At 38.0% G+C, this 12,402-nt stretch overlaps 1 protein-coding gene across 1 annotated transcript; it reads left to right on the plus strand.

Annotated features, from left to right (window-relative positions):
- The first annotated feature begins 2,056 nt into the window (after window positions 1–2,056).
- Window positions 2,057–11,779, plus strand: LOC122652034 (mitochondrial import inner membrane translocase subunit Tim9). Its single transcript, XM_043845663.1, has 2 exons — window positions 2,057–2,210; window positions 11,264–11,779. The coding sequence occupies exons 1-2, from the start codon at window positions 2,116–2,118 to the stop codon at window positions 11,448–11,450; spliced, it is 282 nt and encodes a 93-aa protein (XP_043701598.1). The 5' UTR covers window positions 2,057–2,115; the 3' UTR covers window positions 11,451–11,779.
- The last annotated feature ends 623 nt before the right edge of the window (window positions 11,780–12,402 follow it).

A 12,402-nucleotide genomic window follows, 5' to 3' on the forward strand; every position in this document is an offset into this window, starting at 1 on the left:
CAATGTTGTGATTAGGGTTAGAGGAGGGACCTAGCTTCCCTTTTATACAGATTTTCATAGATCTTCCAATTATAGATCTAACGGTGATCTGTGAGCCCACACTAGCCAGTCCATATTAGATCCTCTAAATTCTGTATATCTTCCTTATTAGACCAATCTCTTAGAAATAGAAGTTGTCACAATTAATAGAGTCCACCTAAAGGAAAGAATATTAAACAAAATATTCTAATAGAAACTGGGCCCATGTGGTTATGCTTTGCGATATCCAAATCTTTCACTCTAGTGTCTCAGTGATCCCTCTTTCATTATTTAAATATAAGGATTAAAGGAACTAGGTTTTGATCCAAGCAAAATCCTTATTGGTGTGTGCGACAGAACTTGAAGTGAGACCAACCTTTTGCAAAGTGATGACGGGAGCCACTCGAACAAGTGGCTATTGGCATAACCATGGTGTCCTTTGTTAATCAAATGTTTAAGGGACCAATTTTTAAACCACAGTTGGAAAACTAAGTTTTTCAACTCAACTTGCCTTTCTCAAAACTTGGTGACTTGGACGAGTCATATTTTCTTCTTATTTTTTTTAATATCTTTCTTTTTCTCCTTCTATGAGTGAGGAGGAAATTAGGCTATGGTTGCTATGCAAGTGAGATAAAAAAAAAGGGGGCTAATATTGAAGACAATAAATAAAAAAAATAGGGTTTTGTTTAATTGTAGATCAAACTTATGGTCTATAAACAGTATATGACCCAATAAAAAAAAACCTAGACTCGATGAGTCTCACATGATTTAAGCAAAAACATATAGTCAATGAAAACCCGGACTCGGTCTAATCATTTCTTAAGCCTAGACTAGTCTTCATGACTCTTGGACAGATTTCATGTGATTTTTACTCAACTCGGGAGACTTGCCCAAGTCATAATTTGGGTTTTTTTATCAGTCCACGTGGTTAACAAATATAAGACGTGAAGGAAAATATCCTCCGAAACCTTGTCCCCGAATGTAGAGTCTAGGTATTGCCAAAAAAAAGGAAAAAGAATGTAGAGTGTAGGTGTAGGGTCCATCTGAAGCATAGGTTGAAAGATTTTAATCAAAGTAATCGAAGCAGTTTTTGCCACATGGCACTATTTGATCGGGCTATATTTAATAGACATTTTTGACCATGTCATTACGGGATTGAGGCTCTTTATCATACTAATTTAATTTTCCCACTAGGTTAATGGTTTTTAAAACGTCAATTTTCTTTGATACTACCATTTTTTGAAAATCAGGTTTTGTGACTTAGACTCGTCTTCTAGAAAAACCTGGTGGCTCGGCCTTGTCAAACCCGGTCAAGACTAGTCATGTTTTTAATTTTATAATACAATAATATGTATAAATTAGTACAAAATCATAAAAATACAGAAAAATATGGGAAAAACAAAAAAAAAATCAAGTAATCACATATCAATGCATTTTGAGTTTATATCATTGAACAAGAGAAAGGAGTTGAGGAGTGGGGCTTTCTTATTATTTTAGATTATGGATTTACTATTTAGTTAACTCTGTTTTTAAGTGTAACTGGTTTTATGATTTTTTAAAAAATGATTAAATTCGTCGATTTTGTCATGACTCGGTTAAATATACTAAGTCTTATTTGACTCGGACCATTTATGACCCAGTCTCATCATTTTTTACCCTGACCTAGTCTACACGACTCTTAATTAGGTTTTCAAAATTTTGACTTGACTCGGACGATTCGCCCCAATCAAAACCCGATTTTCCAACTATGGATACTATATGTAATACAATAATCAACGTAAAAAAAAAAAAAAGCTTAGGAAAATCTCCTTACATGGTACATGGTGGGCCACATATTGTTAAGCTAAACTCCAATCTAATTATTTTGTTTATCCATTGGTTACAATGCATGAATGAATAGTTGATGTGACAGATCAAGCTGCTTCAGTAGCAATGCTTTCCAACGGTGCTTATATATTGGCTACATTTTGCCCCGCATATATAATAATAATACTAAAGTTCTGAACCTCGCTCTTTAATTCGTTCGCAAGGTTTTTAGGGTTTAAGGTTAGCCGCGCGTTAGGTCGTCGGGAAACCTAAGTCGCTCGATCGAAGAAGATGGACAAGAGTATGCTTGGAGATCTGGATTCTCTACCGGAAGAAGATAAGCTGAGAATGTCGGCTATGATTGACCAGCTTCAAATTCGTGACAGGTTCAAAGTCTTTCTGCCAATTTTAGTTGGTTTGGATTTCTATCATTGAATTTTTGGGTATTTTGATCTAAAGTGTAATTGCTCGAGATTGGAATCGTTCAAATACTTTCTTTCTTGCTCTGTCTTTTTTCTGATTTTCGTATTATATCTAATGATTAATTATGAAAAAATCGGAGGTAGGGTTGGGGCTTGATGAAACTGTCTGTCATGTAAATGCTGAAGTATATTTATCATCATCAATATCAGCCACCTGTCGTTACAATCTGCTTGTCCACTGAAGAGGAGAAAGATATGCCTCTTGAATATTAGGATGTGGGCTTTGCCCCTTTTCCTCCAGACCACACCCTGTTTAATTTAGTTCTTTAATTTCTTTAGATTTGTTGAGGGCGAGTAGTCAGTGATGGAATTAGTTCAAACACAGTAACTAAAGCAGATTATCGGAAGTGTAAGGCCAAATACAGGTGGAAAGGGGTTGTCTGTTGCTGGAATTTGATTTTTCAGTATCCTCTTTTGGACGTTGGTTCTCTTGTCAAAACATAGTAAACAGAATTTGATGTTTAAATATTCAGTGCTATGGCTTATTTAGTGATAACCAACTGGAATTTGATTTTTCAGTATTCAGTGCAATGGCCTGTTGAGTGCAACTCTGAGGATGGTATGAGCGGCCAACTGTGCCGCCCACAATCCCTGGCCCGCCACCTTTTTGGTGCATCATCCGACCGTTCAGGTTAGTTTTAATTCAAAAACTGAATATAAACTAGGCGGGCAAAGTGGATCTAACCTAAACCATAAAGACCAACCCGGTTTTGGTTTTACCAAAACCGTTGCTAACCTAAATCCCTAAACCCCCAAATCTACTTTCCCAACTTCTTCTTCTTTGAGCTCACTGCAAATCCCTACCACCGAAGGCTTCTTATTCTTCGAGCCCCTTCTTATTTTCCGAGCTCACTGCAAATCACTATCACCGAAGGCGTCTCTCGGTTTGGTTTTACCAAAACCTTCGCTAACCTAAATCCACTTTCCCAACTTCTTCTTCTCTGAGCTCACTGCAAATCCCTACCACCGAAGGCTTCTTATTCTTCGAGCCCCTTCTTATTTTCCTAGCTCATTGCAAATCACTACCACCGAAGGTGTTTCTCTTCTTCTCCCTCGGTCATTCTGCAACCACAAATCACAAATCGACAGTTATGCAGAGCTGAAGCACTACATCCACAACAAGAAGAGGAACAAGAAGCTGCTGCCCAAGTAGTAGTAGTACTAGTTCCATATTTAGTTTTTTTAAAGTGTTTTATGTTTTTAAATTGAATCGGCCCAACCTGGCTGAACCAGTGGTTCAATTTAAGTGACTTAAGTCACCACTTTTATTTAATGTATGTTATTTTTTCTTTTGGGTTCACACTCCCACAAATTTAGAAAGGGAGGTGGAATAGTGTAGCCGGCTAGGAGTGTTCATACTCCTAGCCTAAATAGGAGTAAGGTCCCTTGGGCCATTATTTAAGCAATAAAAATCATGGAGCACATTACTCTCCACTTTTGAAAATTAAAAACTGCTTGCAAGCTGCTGCAACTTCTCTTCCACTGTGAAGTTTTGCTTTGTGTGATCAAAGTTGGTGGGATTGGTGTCTAATCCAATCGACACCTTGTGGTGTAAAGCCCGAGTGGTTCTTCTACAAGTTTTCTTTCAAGTTTCAGTCCAAGATCTAATTTCTATGCAAGCTACTGCAGCTACTGGCTATATTGCCTTATACTTTCAGCAACTGCAAGTAAGTTTGGAAGCATCCCCATCCCCCACTTCTTCTCCTAACCCTCTACAGCCCTGAACCTTAACTCCCCCTGCTCCAATTCAAAACCAAACGCCCCAACAACAGCATAGACTAATTTAACCATCAATTCTGTATCAAATTTGGATCGAATTTTCCCCTTCCCAATTGGGAAACTCGATCTGAGTTTGGTCCCCAAACTCCTCTTCAAACCCTAGATTCCATCATTCCCCATAAACCCAAAAACCCTAAGTTTTTGCCCAGCCAATTCCAGCCATCAGAACCCTTCCATAATTTTACTGAACCTCACTCGCAGCCCCATTAGCACTTGATCCCCATATTTTACACTTTTCCAAGACCCGAAACCTTAAGCCTAACTTGCTGCCCATTCAAGTTTACAGACTTTCATCCATTAAAACATCTCAAAACCTTCACTGATAGACTCCCCTACCTTCAGTTGACATAACTCATACTTCAAACCCTAACCCTGATTTCACCAAAAACCTTATTTTGATTTAGCCGATTCATTAGACAGCCAGGGCATCTTCTTCTTACCAATCTAGGACTACATTAGACAGCGAGGCGTCTTCTTTGTCGCCTCGCAACTCAAATCCCTCTCAAGCCAAAGGTACATCTATTTCTTTTCCTTTGTGAAGCTTTTGTTTGATTCGGTTACTTTGAAAGCAATGGAATTGATAATGAGTTGATGCGTTATGGATCTTTTTCTCTCAAACTATATAGGAACAAGCAGATCTATGGGGCAAGGGGATAGTGAGGCCGAGACAGTGTTCAGGCTCTTCTTTTCCATTATTGAAATTAGAGTGAGTTTTGATAGAACACTTTCTTTTCAGGGTGTATTGGTTGGTGTTGGCCTCTCTGCATTAGGTGTCTGTATGTATACTCAGATTACCTTTCAATTAGGGGTGTAAGTTTGGTCTTGTCGGCCCGAGCCCACCCTGAGCCCGAATAGGGTCTGAGCTGGATTTGTCTACTCTAAGGGCGGTTAGAGTTGAAATTTTCAGGCCTTGGGTCAGGGTCGAGCTGGGCTAGGGTTGAGGCTTCTTAGCCCGACCTGGCCCTGTGTTAGGTTATGCTTTACAATTTGCAATTATTGTTTAGTATTCAATTATCTATTGGTTTATCAAAAATAGGCTAATTATCTATTAAACGAAAATATTTACAATTTTAAGATTGGGAGCTAAGTTTTTTAACCCAAAGATAAGTCTAATAGTCAATTGAGTATAAAAGAAACCAATACCTAGTCACATGTATCTCATTTTTTTTAATGCATAGGATGAGGTAAATGACAAAAAAGAAGGGCAAGTTAGAGCCAACTTGGCCCTAGCAACAATCAGGGCCATCTCGGCCCAGCCCGGCCCAATCAGCGTCGGGCCGGTTGGGCTTGGGTTGAGCTAAGAGGGCTCAGGGTTGGACTAGGGTTTAAAAAACCCGGCCCTGTTTCACCCCTATGTACAATTATGTTGTTACTTACTAAAATAAGTGAATGTAGCTACCAATGCACTCCAAAGTAGTAGCGTAAATACCAACCCATGAGCCTGAGACAATGTTCATTGTTTACTGAGTTTTGATGATTGTTAAGTTAGTCTTTTTTAGTTCATTTATTCTGATTATTAGTTTTCAGGTTAGTATAGGAGTCTTCAATAAGCGAAAGTATGGAATCATTGTCAGTGTCCTTTGGTCTTAATTTACAGTGGCTTTAAATTCTAGGTTAGTTTAGGAATTTTGGGTAATTGAAAGTCTGGAATCATTATCATAATGTTGGGATCATATGGAAGCTAAGCAAATTGTGGTTAGCATTTCCGTTGGCCCCAAATTTTGCTTCTCAAGCTATTCGTACACCGTGTGACTACTTTTAAAGTTTATCAACACCTCCCTAACATGTATCCCTTCTTTTGTTGTTCATGTGTATGAACTGTAGTAGGTCGTTGTAGTGATTTCACCAATTGATTACAGAAAGCTGAAAATTTTGAGATAGCATTGGATGTGGACAATCCAGTGATTTCTCAAGTTGATTACAATGGTCAAGATGATTATGTTGATAAAAACCCTTGGATCAACATGACGTTCATTTTGAAGAATGAGGCATATGAGTATTACAACTGGTATGGAGGAACAGTTGGCTTTAGTATTAGGAGAGATTATGCACATAAGAGCAAGGAAGATAAGACAATCATAATACATGTGAGATTTGTCTGTAATAAACAAGGACATCGAAGAAAGAACAAAAGAGATATGTACACCACTAAGCCTCGTGCAAAAAGACATCGAAGAAAGAACAAGAGAGATATGCACACGACTAAGCCTCGTGCAGAAAGCAGGACCGATTGTCCTGCAAGAATGTGTATTTCTCGGTTGGTTGATGGACATTGCAAATGCCCATTTACTTCATATACCAGCTACTAGTCATTTGATGGGGTCTCAACGTAAATTCTCAAATTTAGATGTTTATGAAATAGATTTGGTTGATGATTCCGATATTCGGCCTAAGGTTACTTTTGAATCTATGGGTATGCAAGCAGAGGGAAGAGAAAACCCTTGGGTACACTAGGTAAAATTTTAAGAATTATCTTTGAACCAAACGTCAGCGTGATTTAGTTTATGGCGAAGCCGGGAATTCGTTAGCATATTTTGGAAACTAGACAAGACTTAACCCATCTTTAACATATTCTTTGCAGTTGGATAATGAAGAATAAATAACAAATATATTTTGGACCGATCTGAGGATGATCATTGATTATGCACTATTTGGTGATGTTACCTTGGACACTACATTTGCACAAACAAAGAATACAGGGCGTTTGGTATTTTCGCGGGATTTAACCATCATAGGGGGTAACCGTAATTGGAGCTACACTACTATATGATGGGCGGTTGAGTCTTTCAAATGGTTGTTTTTTGAGACATTCCCTTAAGCTCATGAGCAAAAGAAGTCCATAACCCTTTTTATTGATAAAGATGATGCAATGTTAAGGGTAATAGCTAAGGTTTACCTAAGACATACCATAGATTGTGTATCTAGCACATAATGCAAAATGGGCACAAGAATTTAATCTTTTCGAATTTGTTTGTAACTCACTTTTTAGCTCGGGAAACAAAGAGGATGTGTACAAATGAGATATCCAGCAACTAAAAGAAGGAAAGGGATTGAATAGAAGAACTCCCGAGCATTTGGTGATCTCAGTTGTATCCATATCAACAGAACGGGTGACTCATTATTTCGATGAATCATTTTTTCGGACAGAAGAAGATTATGAAAATACCTACTTGAAATCTCACTTTTTCAGATTCCATTGTGGAAGACACTATTTTTTCTAAGGAATTAGCCATGATATAGCTGTTCCATGCATAATATCATGAAACAACAACAACAACAACAACAACAACAACAACAACAACCATAACCTTATCCCAACTAAATGGGGTCGGCTACATGGATCCTATAGAGGCTAAGATAGTAGAAGAGATAAGAGAAGTAAAAGAAAGTAGAAGGAAGTAAAAAAAAAGTAAAAGGAAGAAGAATGGAAAATAGGAAAGGAAAAAGTCGAAGCAGTAGTCAAAGCAGCATCCCAATGAACATTCCCCTACAAGGGGTCGGCTACACGGGTCTCTGTCTTCCAAACAACTCTATCTGCGGTCATACTAGGGTTGAGCCCTACCACATGCATATCCTTTCTTACCACTTCTCCAATAGTCATTTTAGGCCTGCCCCTATTTTTAGCTCCGTCAAACTAAATCTGGTCACTCTTTCTTACCGGTGCATCCCAAGGTCTCCGTTGGACATGACCATACCACCTCAAGCGGCTCTCACGAAGCTTGTCTTGGATTGGTGCAACTCCCAAAGTGGTTCTAATATCATGAAAATAGATAAAAATTTGTGATTGCTACCAAGGTTTAAAGTATCGAGTATCGTATCAGAAGGGTGATTTTAAGAGACGTATTGTATCGTATCATATCGTATCGAAGAGACGTAAGATACACATGGAAATGTTTAAGATACATGCGAAATACAATTTTGACACATAAAACACTATAAATAAGTAATATGTAAAATATAGTCTATAAGAGATGTATCACCTGTATCGAAATATCGACCATATTGGGTCACATATCGTCCCTATACAATTGATATGTTTTTTTAAGTATCGTATTGTGCCGTATCATATCGGTACCCTAAAAATAGGATACGTATTGATTAGTATCGGTGGATACGTTAAGAGACTTAAAACCTTGATTGCTACTTTGTATCGACAATAGGTCTGAAGAAATATCTTAAAGGGTGAAATTTAGATATTTGAACATAGAGCGTGAATTGAATCCATGTTTCATTTGAAATTGAGATATTGATGCAAGTTCTTCCCACCCATTCTGCATTATGTGCAAGGTACACAATTCATGACATGTCTTGGGTAAAACCTCAGCTACTACCCTTGCCCTTGATCAGTAAAAATGGTTATGAGCTTCCTTTGCCCATGAGCCTCAAGTAATTTGTAGTGTAGCTCCAAATATGGTTACCTCCCATGATGGTTGAATCCTGCGAAAATACCAAACGGCTTGTATTCTTTGTTTGTGCAAAATCTAGTGTCAAAGGTAACAATATCACCAAGCAATGCATAATCAATGATCATCCTCGGATCGGTTCAAAATATTTTTGTTATCTGTTCTTTATTATCCAACTATAAAAAGTATGTAAAAGATGGGTTGAGCCTTGTCTGGTTTTCAAAATATGTTAACAAACTACCAACTTTATTGTAAACTAAATCACGTTGGCGTTTGGTTCAAAGATAATTCTTAAGATCTTGTCTGGTGTACCTGAGGTTTTTTCTTCCCACTACTTACATTCCCATGTATTCAAAAGTGGCCTTAAGTCGGATACCGAAATCATCGGCCAAATCTATTTCATAGGCATCTAAATTTGAGATTTTATGCTGAGACCGCATCAAATGACCAGTAGCTAGTGTATTAAGTAAATGGACAATATTGAGAAATTCACATTCTTGCAGTGCAATCGGTCCTGCTTTCTGCACGAGGCTTGGTTGTGTACATATCTTTCTTGTCCTTTCTCCAATGTCCTTGTTTATTACAAATCTCCTCTGTGTTATGATTTTCTTATCTTCCTTACTCTTATGTGCATATCCCTCCTAATATTAAAACCAACCATTCCTCCATACTAGTTGTAATTCTCGTATATCTCATTCTTTGATCCGAGGCTTATTATCATCATAATCTTCTTGACTACCGTAATCAACTTGTGAAATCACTGGATTGTCCATATCCAATGCTATCTCAAACTTTCCTGTTTTCTGTAATCAATTGGTGAAATCACTGCAACGACCTATACAGTTTATACACATGAGCAACAAGAGAAAGGAAACATGTTAGGGAGGTGTTGAGAAACTTTCAAAGTAATTAGATGGGGTTCCTATAGCTTGAGAAGCAAAATTTGGGACCAATAGGGCACTAGGACTCTATCTTCTGGGTAACTTTTGGTAAATGAAAATGCTTATTATAATGTGTTTAGCTTCTATTTGATCCCAACATTATGATAATGATTCCAGACTTTCAGTTACCCAAGATTCCTAAATTAAATTGGAAATTGAAAGCCAATGTAAATTAAGAGAAAAGGGCACTGACAATGATTCCGTACTTTTTGTTACCGAAGACTCCTATACTAACCTTAAAACTAGTAATCAGACCAAATAAAGACTAACTTAACAGTCATCAAAACTCAGTAAACAATGAACGTTGTCTCAAGCTCATGAGTTGGTATTTGCGTTACTGCTTTAGAGTGCATTGCTAACTACATTTACTTATTTTAGTAAGTAACAACATAATTGAAAGGTAATTTGAGTATAGATACAGACCCCTAATGTGGAGAGGCTAACAGCCACCCAAATACCCTAAAAAGAAAGTGTTCTATCAAAACTCATTCTAATTTCAATAATTGAAAAGAAAAGCCAGAAAAAGAAAGTGTTCTATCAAAACTCATTCTAATTTCAATAATTGAAAAGAAAAGCCAGAACACCGTCTCAACCTCACTATCCCTTTGGCCAATAGGTCTGTTTGTTCCTATAGCTTGAGAAAAAAAGATCCATAATGCATTAACTAATTATCAATTTCATTACTTTCAAAGTAACCGAATCAGACAAAAGCTTCCACAAAGGAAAAGAAATAGATGTATTTTTGGCTTGAGAGGGATTTTTGTTGCAGGGCGACGGAGAAGAAGAAGAAGCCCTGGATGTCGATTTGTGATTTGTGGTTGCAGAGTGAGCGACGGAGAAGAAGAGAGACGCTTTCAGTGGTATTGATTTGCTGTGAGCTCAGAAAAGAAGGGGCTTGAAGAAGAAGAACCCGTCGATCGTAAGGATTTGCAGTGAGCTTGGAGAAGAAATTGGGATTTGGGAAAGTCAATTTTGGGATTTAGGTTAGCATCAGTTTTGTTGGTTTTGGGTTTACCAAAACCGGGTTGGTCTTTATGGTTTAGGTTAGAATTCACTTTGGCCCGCCAGGATTCTATTCAGTTTTTGAATTAAAACTAACCTCAACGGTCGGATGAAGCACCAAACATATGGCGGGCCTGGGCTTGTAGGCAGCATGATGGCCGCTCACACCCAGGCCACAGACGAACCAAATCCTTCAGTGGAGACCTTACTGATCCTGGTTTCTGAACCAACCCGAACACCCCTACTCTTTCCCCCTTTTTCTTCTATTAAAGTTGATAGGTAAACTGTTTTGTTACATGGGGGCTCTGAAGCCAGTAGCGACAAGGCTCTTGCTGATCTAGACCATCCATATGCTTGAGGAACCCTACCATGTGTACCCTGCCCATCTCACCCTCTAACTTATCTTGTGTAATGTCTCACCAAAGTAGATGTCAGAATTTGCAAACATGCCAGCAGATTAAGTTGATTTATGATCAGATTATTCGTATAGTTTTGTGTCTGTTGGACATCATATCGATACATGGTTGAAATCGTTGAACATATTAAATGATCAATTTTATGTATAATGGAATGAAATTTTTCTCAGATGTCATTTTTCTTGTCATGTCCTAGTGTCATTTGTGGCTGTTTTGCGTTTAAAAGTCTCCCTCAAGACATTTTTGTTGCCCATTTGGAAACATTTTCAAGTACCAGCAATATACGTAGTTATTCCTTGAAATGAATGATATTCCTTGCAAGTTTGATGGATCGAAATATTTACTGGAATATATTTACAATATTTACCTAATTAAGATTTTGATATTTTTCTTTTTTTTTGTTTTTTCATTTGCAGTCTAAGGATGTATAATTCATTGGTGGAGAGATGTTTCACCGACTGTGTGGACAGTTTTCGGCGCAAATCCCTAGATAAGCAAGAAGAGACATGTGTCCGCCGGTGTGCTGAGAAGTTCTTGAAGCACTCAATGCGGGTTGGCATGAGATTTGCAGAGCTCAACCAAGGAGCAGCAACACCAGATTAAATTCTCAAGGCTTCAGGAGTGACCTAGTTACCCAGGAGTACCATTTTACTAGAATTTTTTTTAAAAGTTTTAATTCTGGATGAGAAAATGTTATTTTTCTTTCCTGTTTCATTTTCCTCAGAAAAGTTGCAGTTAAGAGTATAAAATTTTCAGCTTTGTTTATGGGAAACCTTGAGCATTAAGGGATCTCATAAGTTGTTGCTACTACCTCATAGGAGATCTAATAACTTGGAGTAAGATGACTTTTATCATCAAAAACTTGGAGGAAGATGGACTTTACATTATTCCCATATGTTGGATTAATGAAATGAATTTCAGTATTTAAGTGCCTCAGCGGCCCCCCCCCCCCCCCCACCCACCCTGGCCAATGGGGAAGTGAATTATGGGAGAATTATCACCCCCCTCACCCCCCGAAGGCCTTGTGTGTTTTGTTGTAAAATTTTCTGTGCAAAGGATGGTTTACACAGGATTTCAAGTCTGGCCGATCCGGCTCAACCGATCATTGTATGGAAAAATCCAGAGGGCAGCAAAACACCAATGGTCTACGATCATCAGGATCTGAATTTCATGCTTTTAAACACTTAATGTACATGATTTGTATGATTAAAGGATGGTTGGAAGTTGTTATATGTTGTTGTGTGTCAGCACTTTGTGTTTGTGGAAGTGTACGGCAGTGCTACAGTAATTCTTTTCGCTAGTGTTGTCCGTAGTGTGATGCTGGTTTGCCCAGCAAAGAAATTCCCAAGTGAACTACTATAATAATCTCTGTTTGTTTCGGCGTGAGAATATTTTGTTTATTTTACATGTTGGAAAATTTTTCGAATGTTTGTTTCTTGGGGACAGTTTTCATACATGGCTGTGTAAGCTGTGCATGTGAGAGGGTGAGAGTTTTAAGGCATTAAATATGGATGGGGGTTTATGACTTTTCCAATTCTTTGTGAGAGGAGACATG

This window comes from Telopea speciosissima, chromosome 2 (assembly GCF_018873765.1).
Source record: "Telopea speciosissima isolate NSW1024214 ecotype Mountain lineage chromosome 2, Tspe_v1, whole genome shotgun sequence".
NCBI lineage: Eukaryota > Viridiplantae > Streptophyta > Magnoliopsida > Proteales > Proteaceae > Telopea > Telopea speciosissima.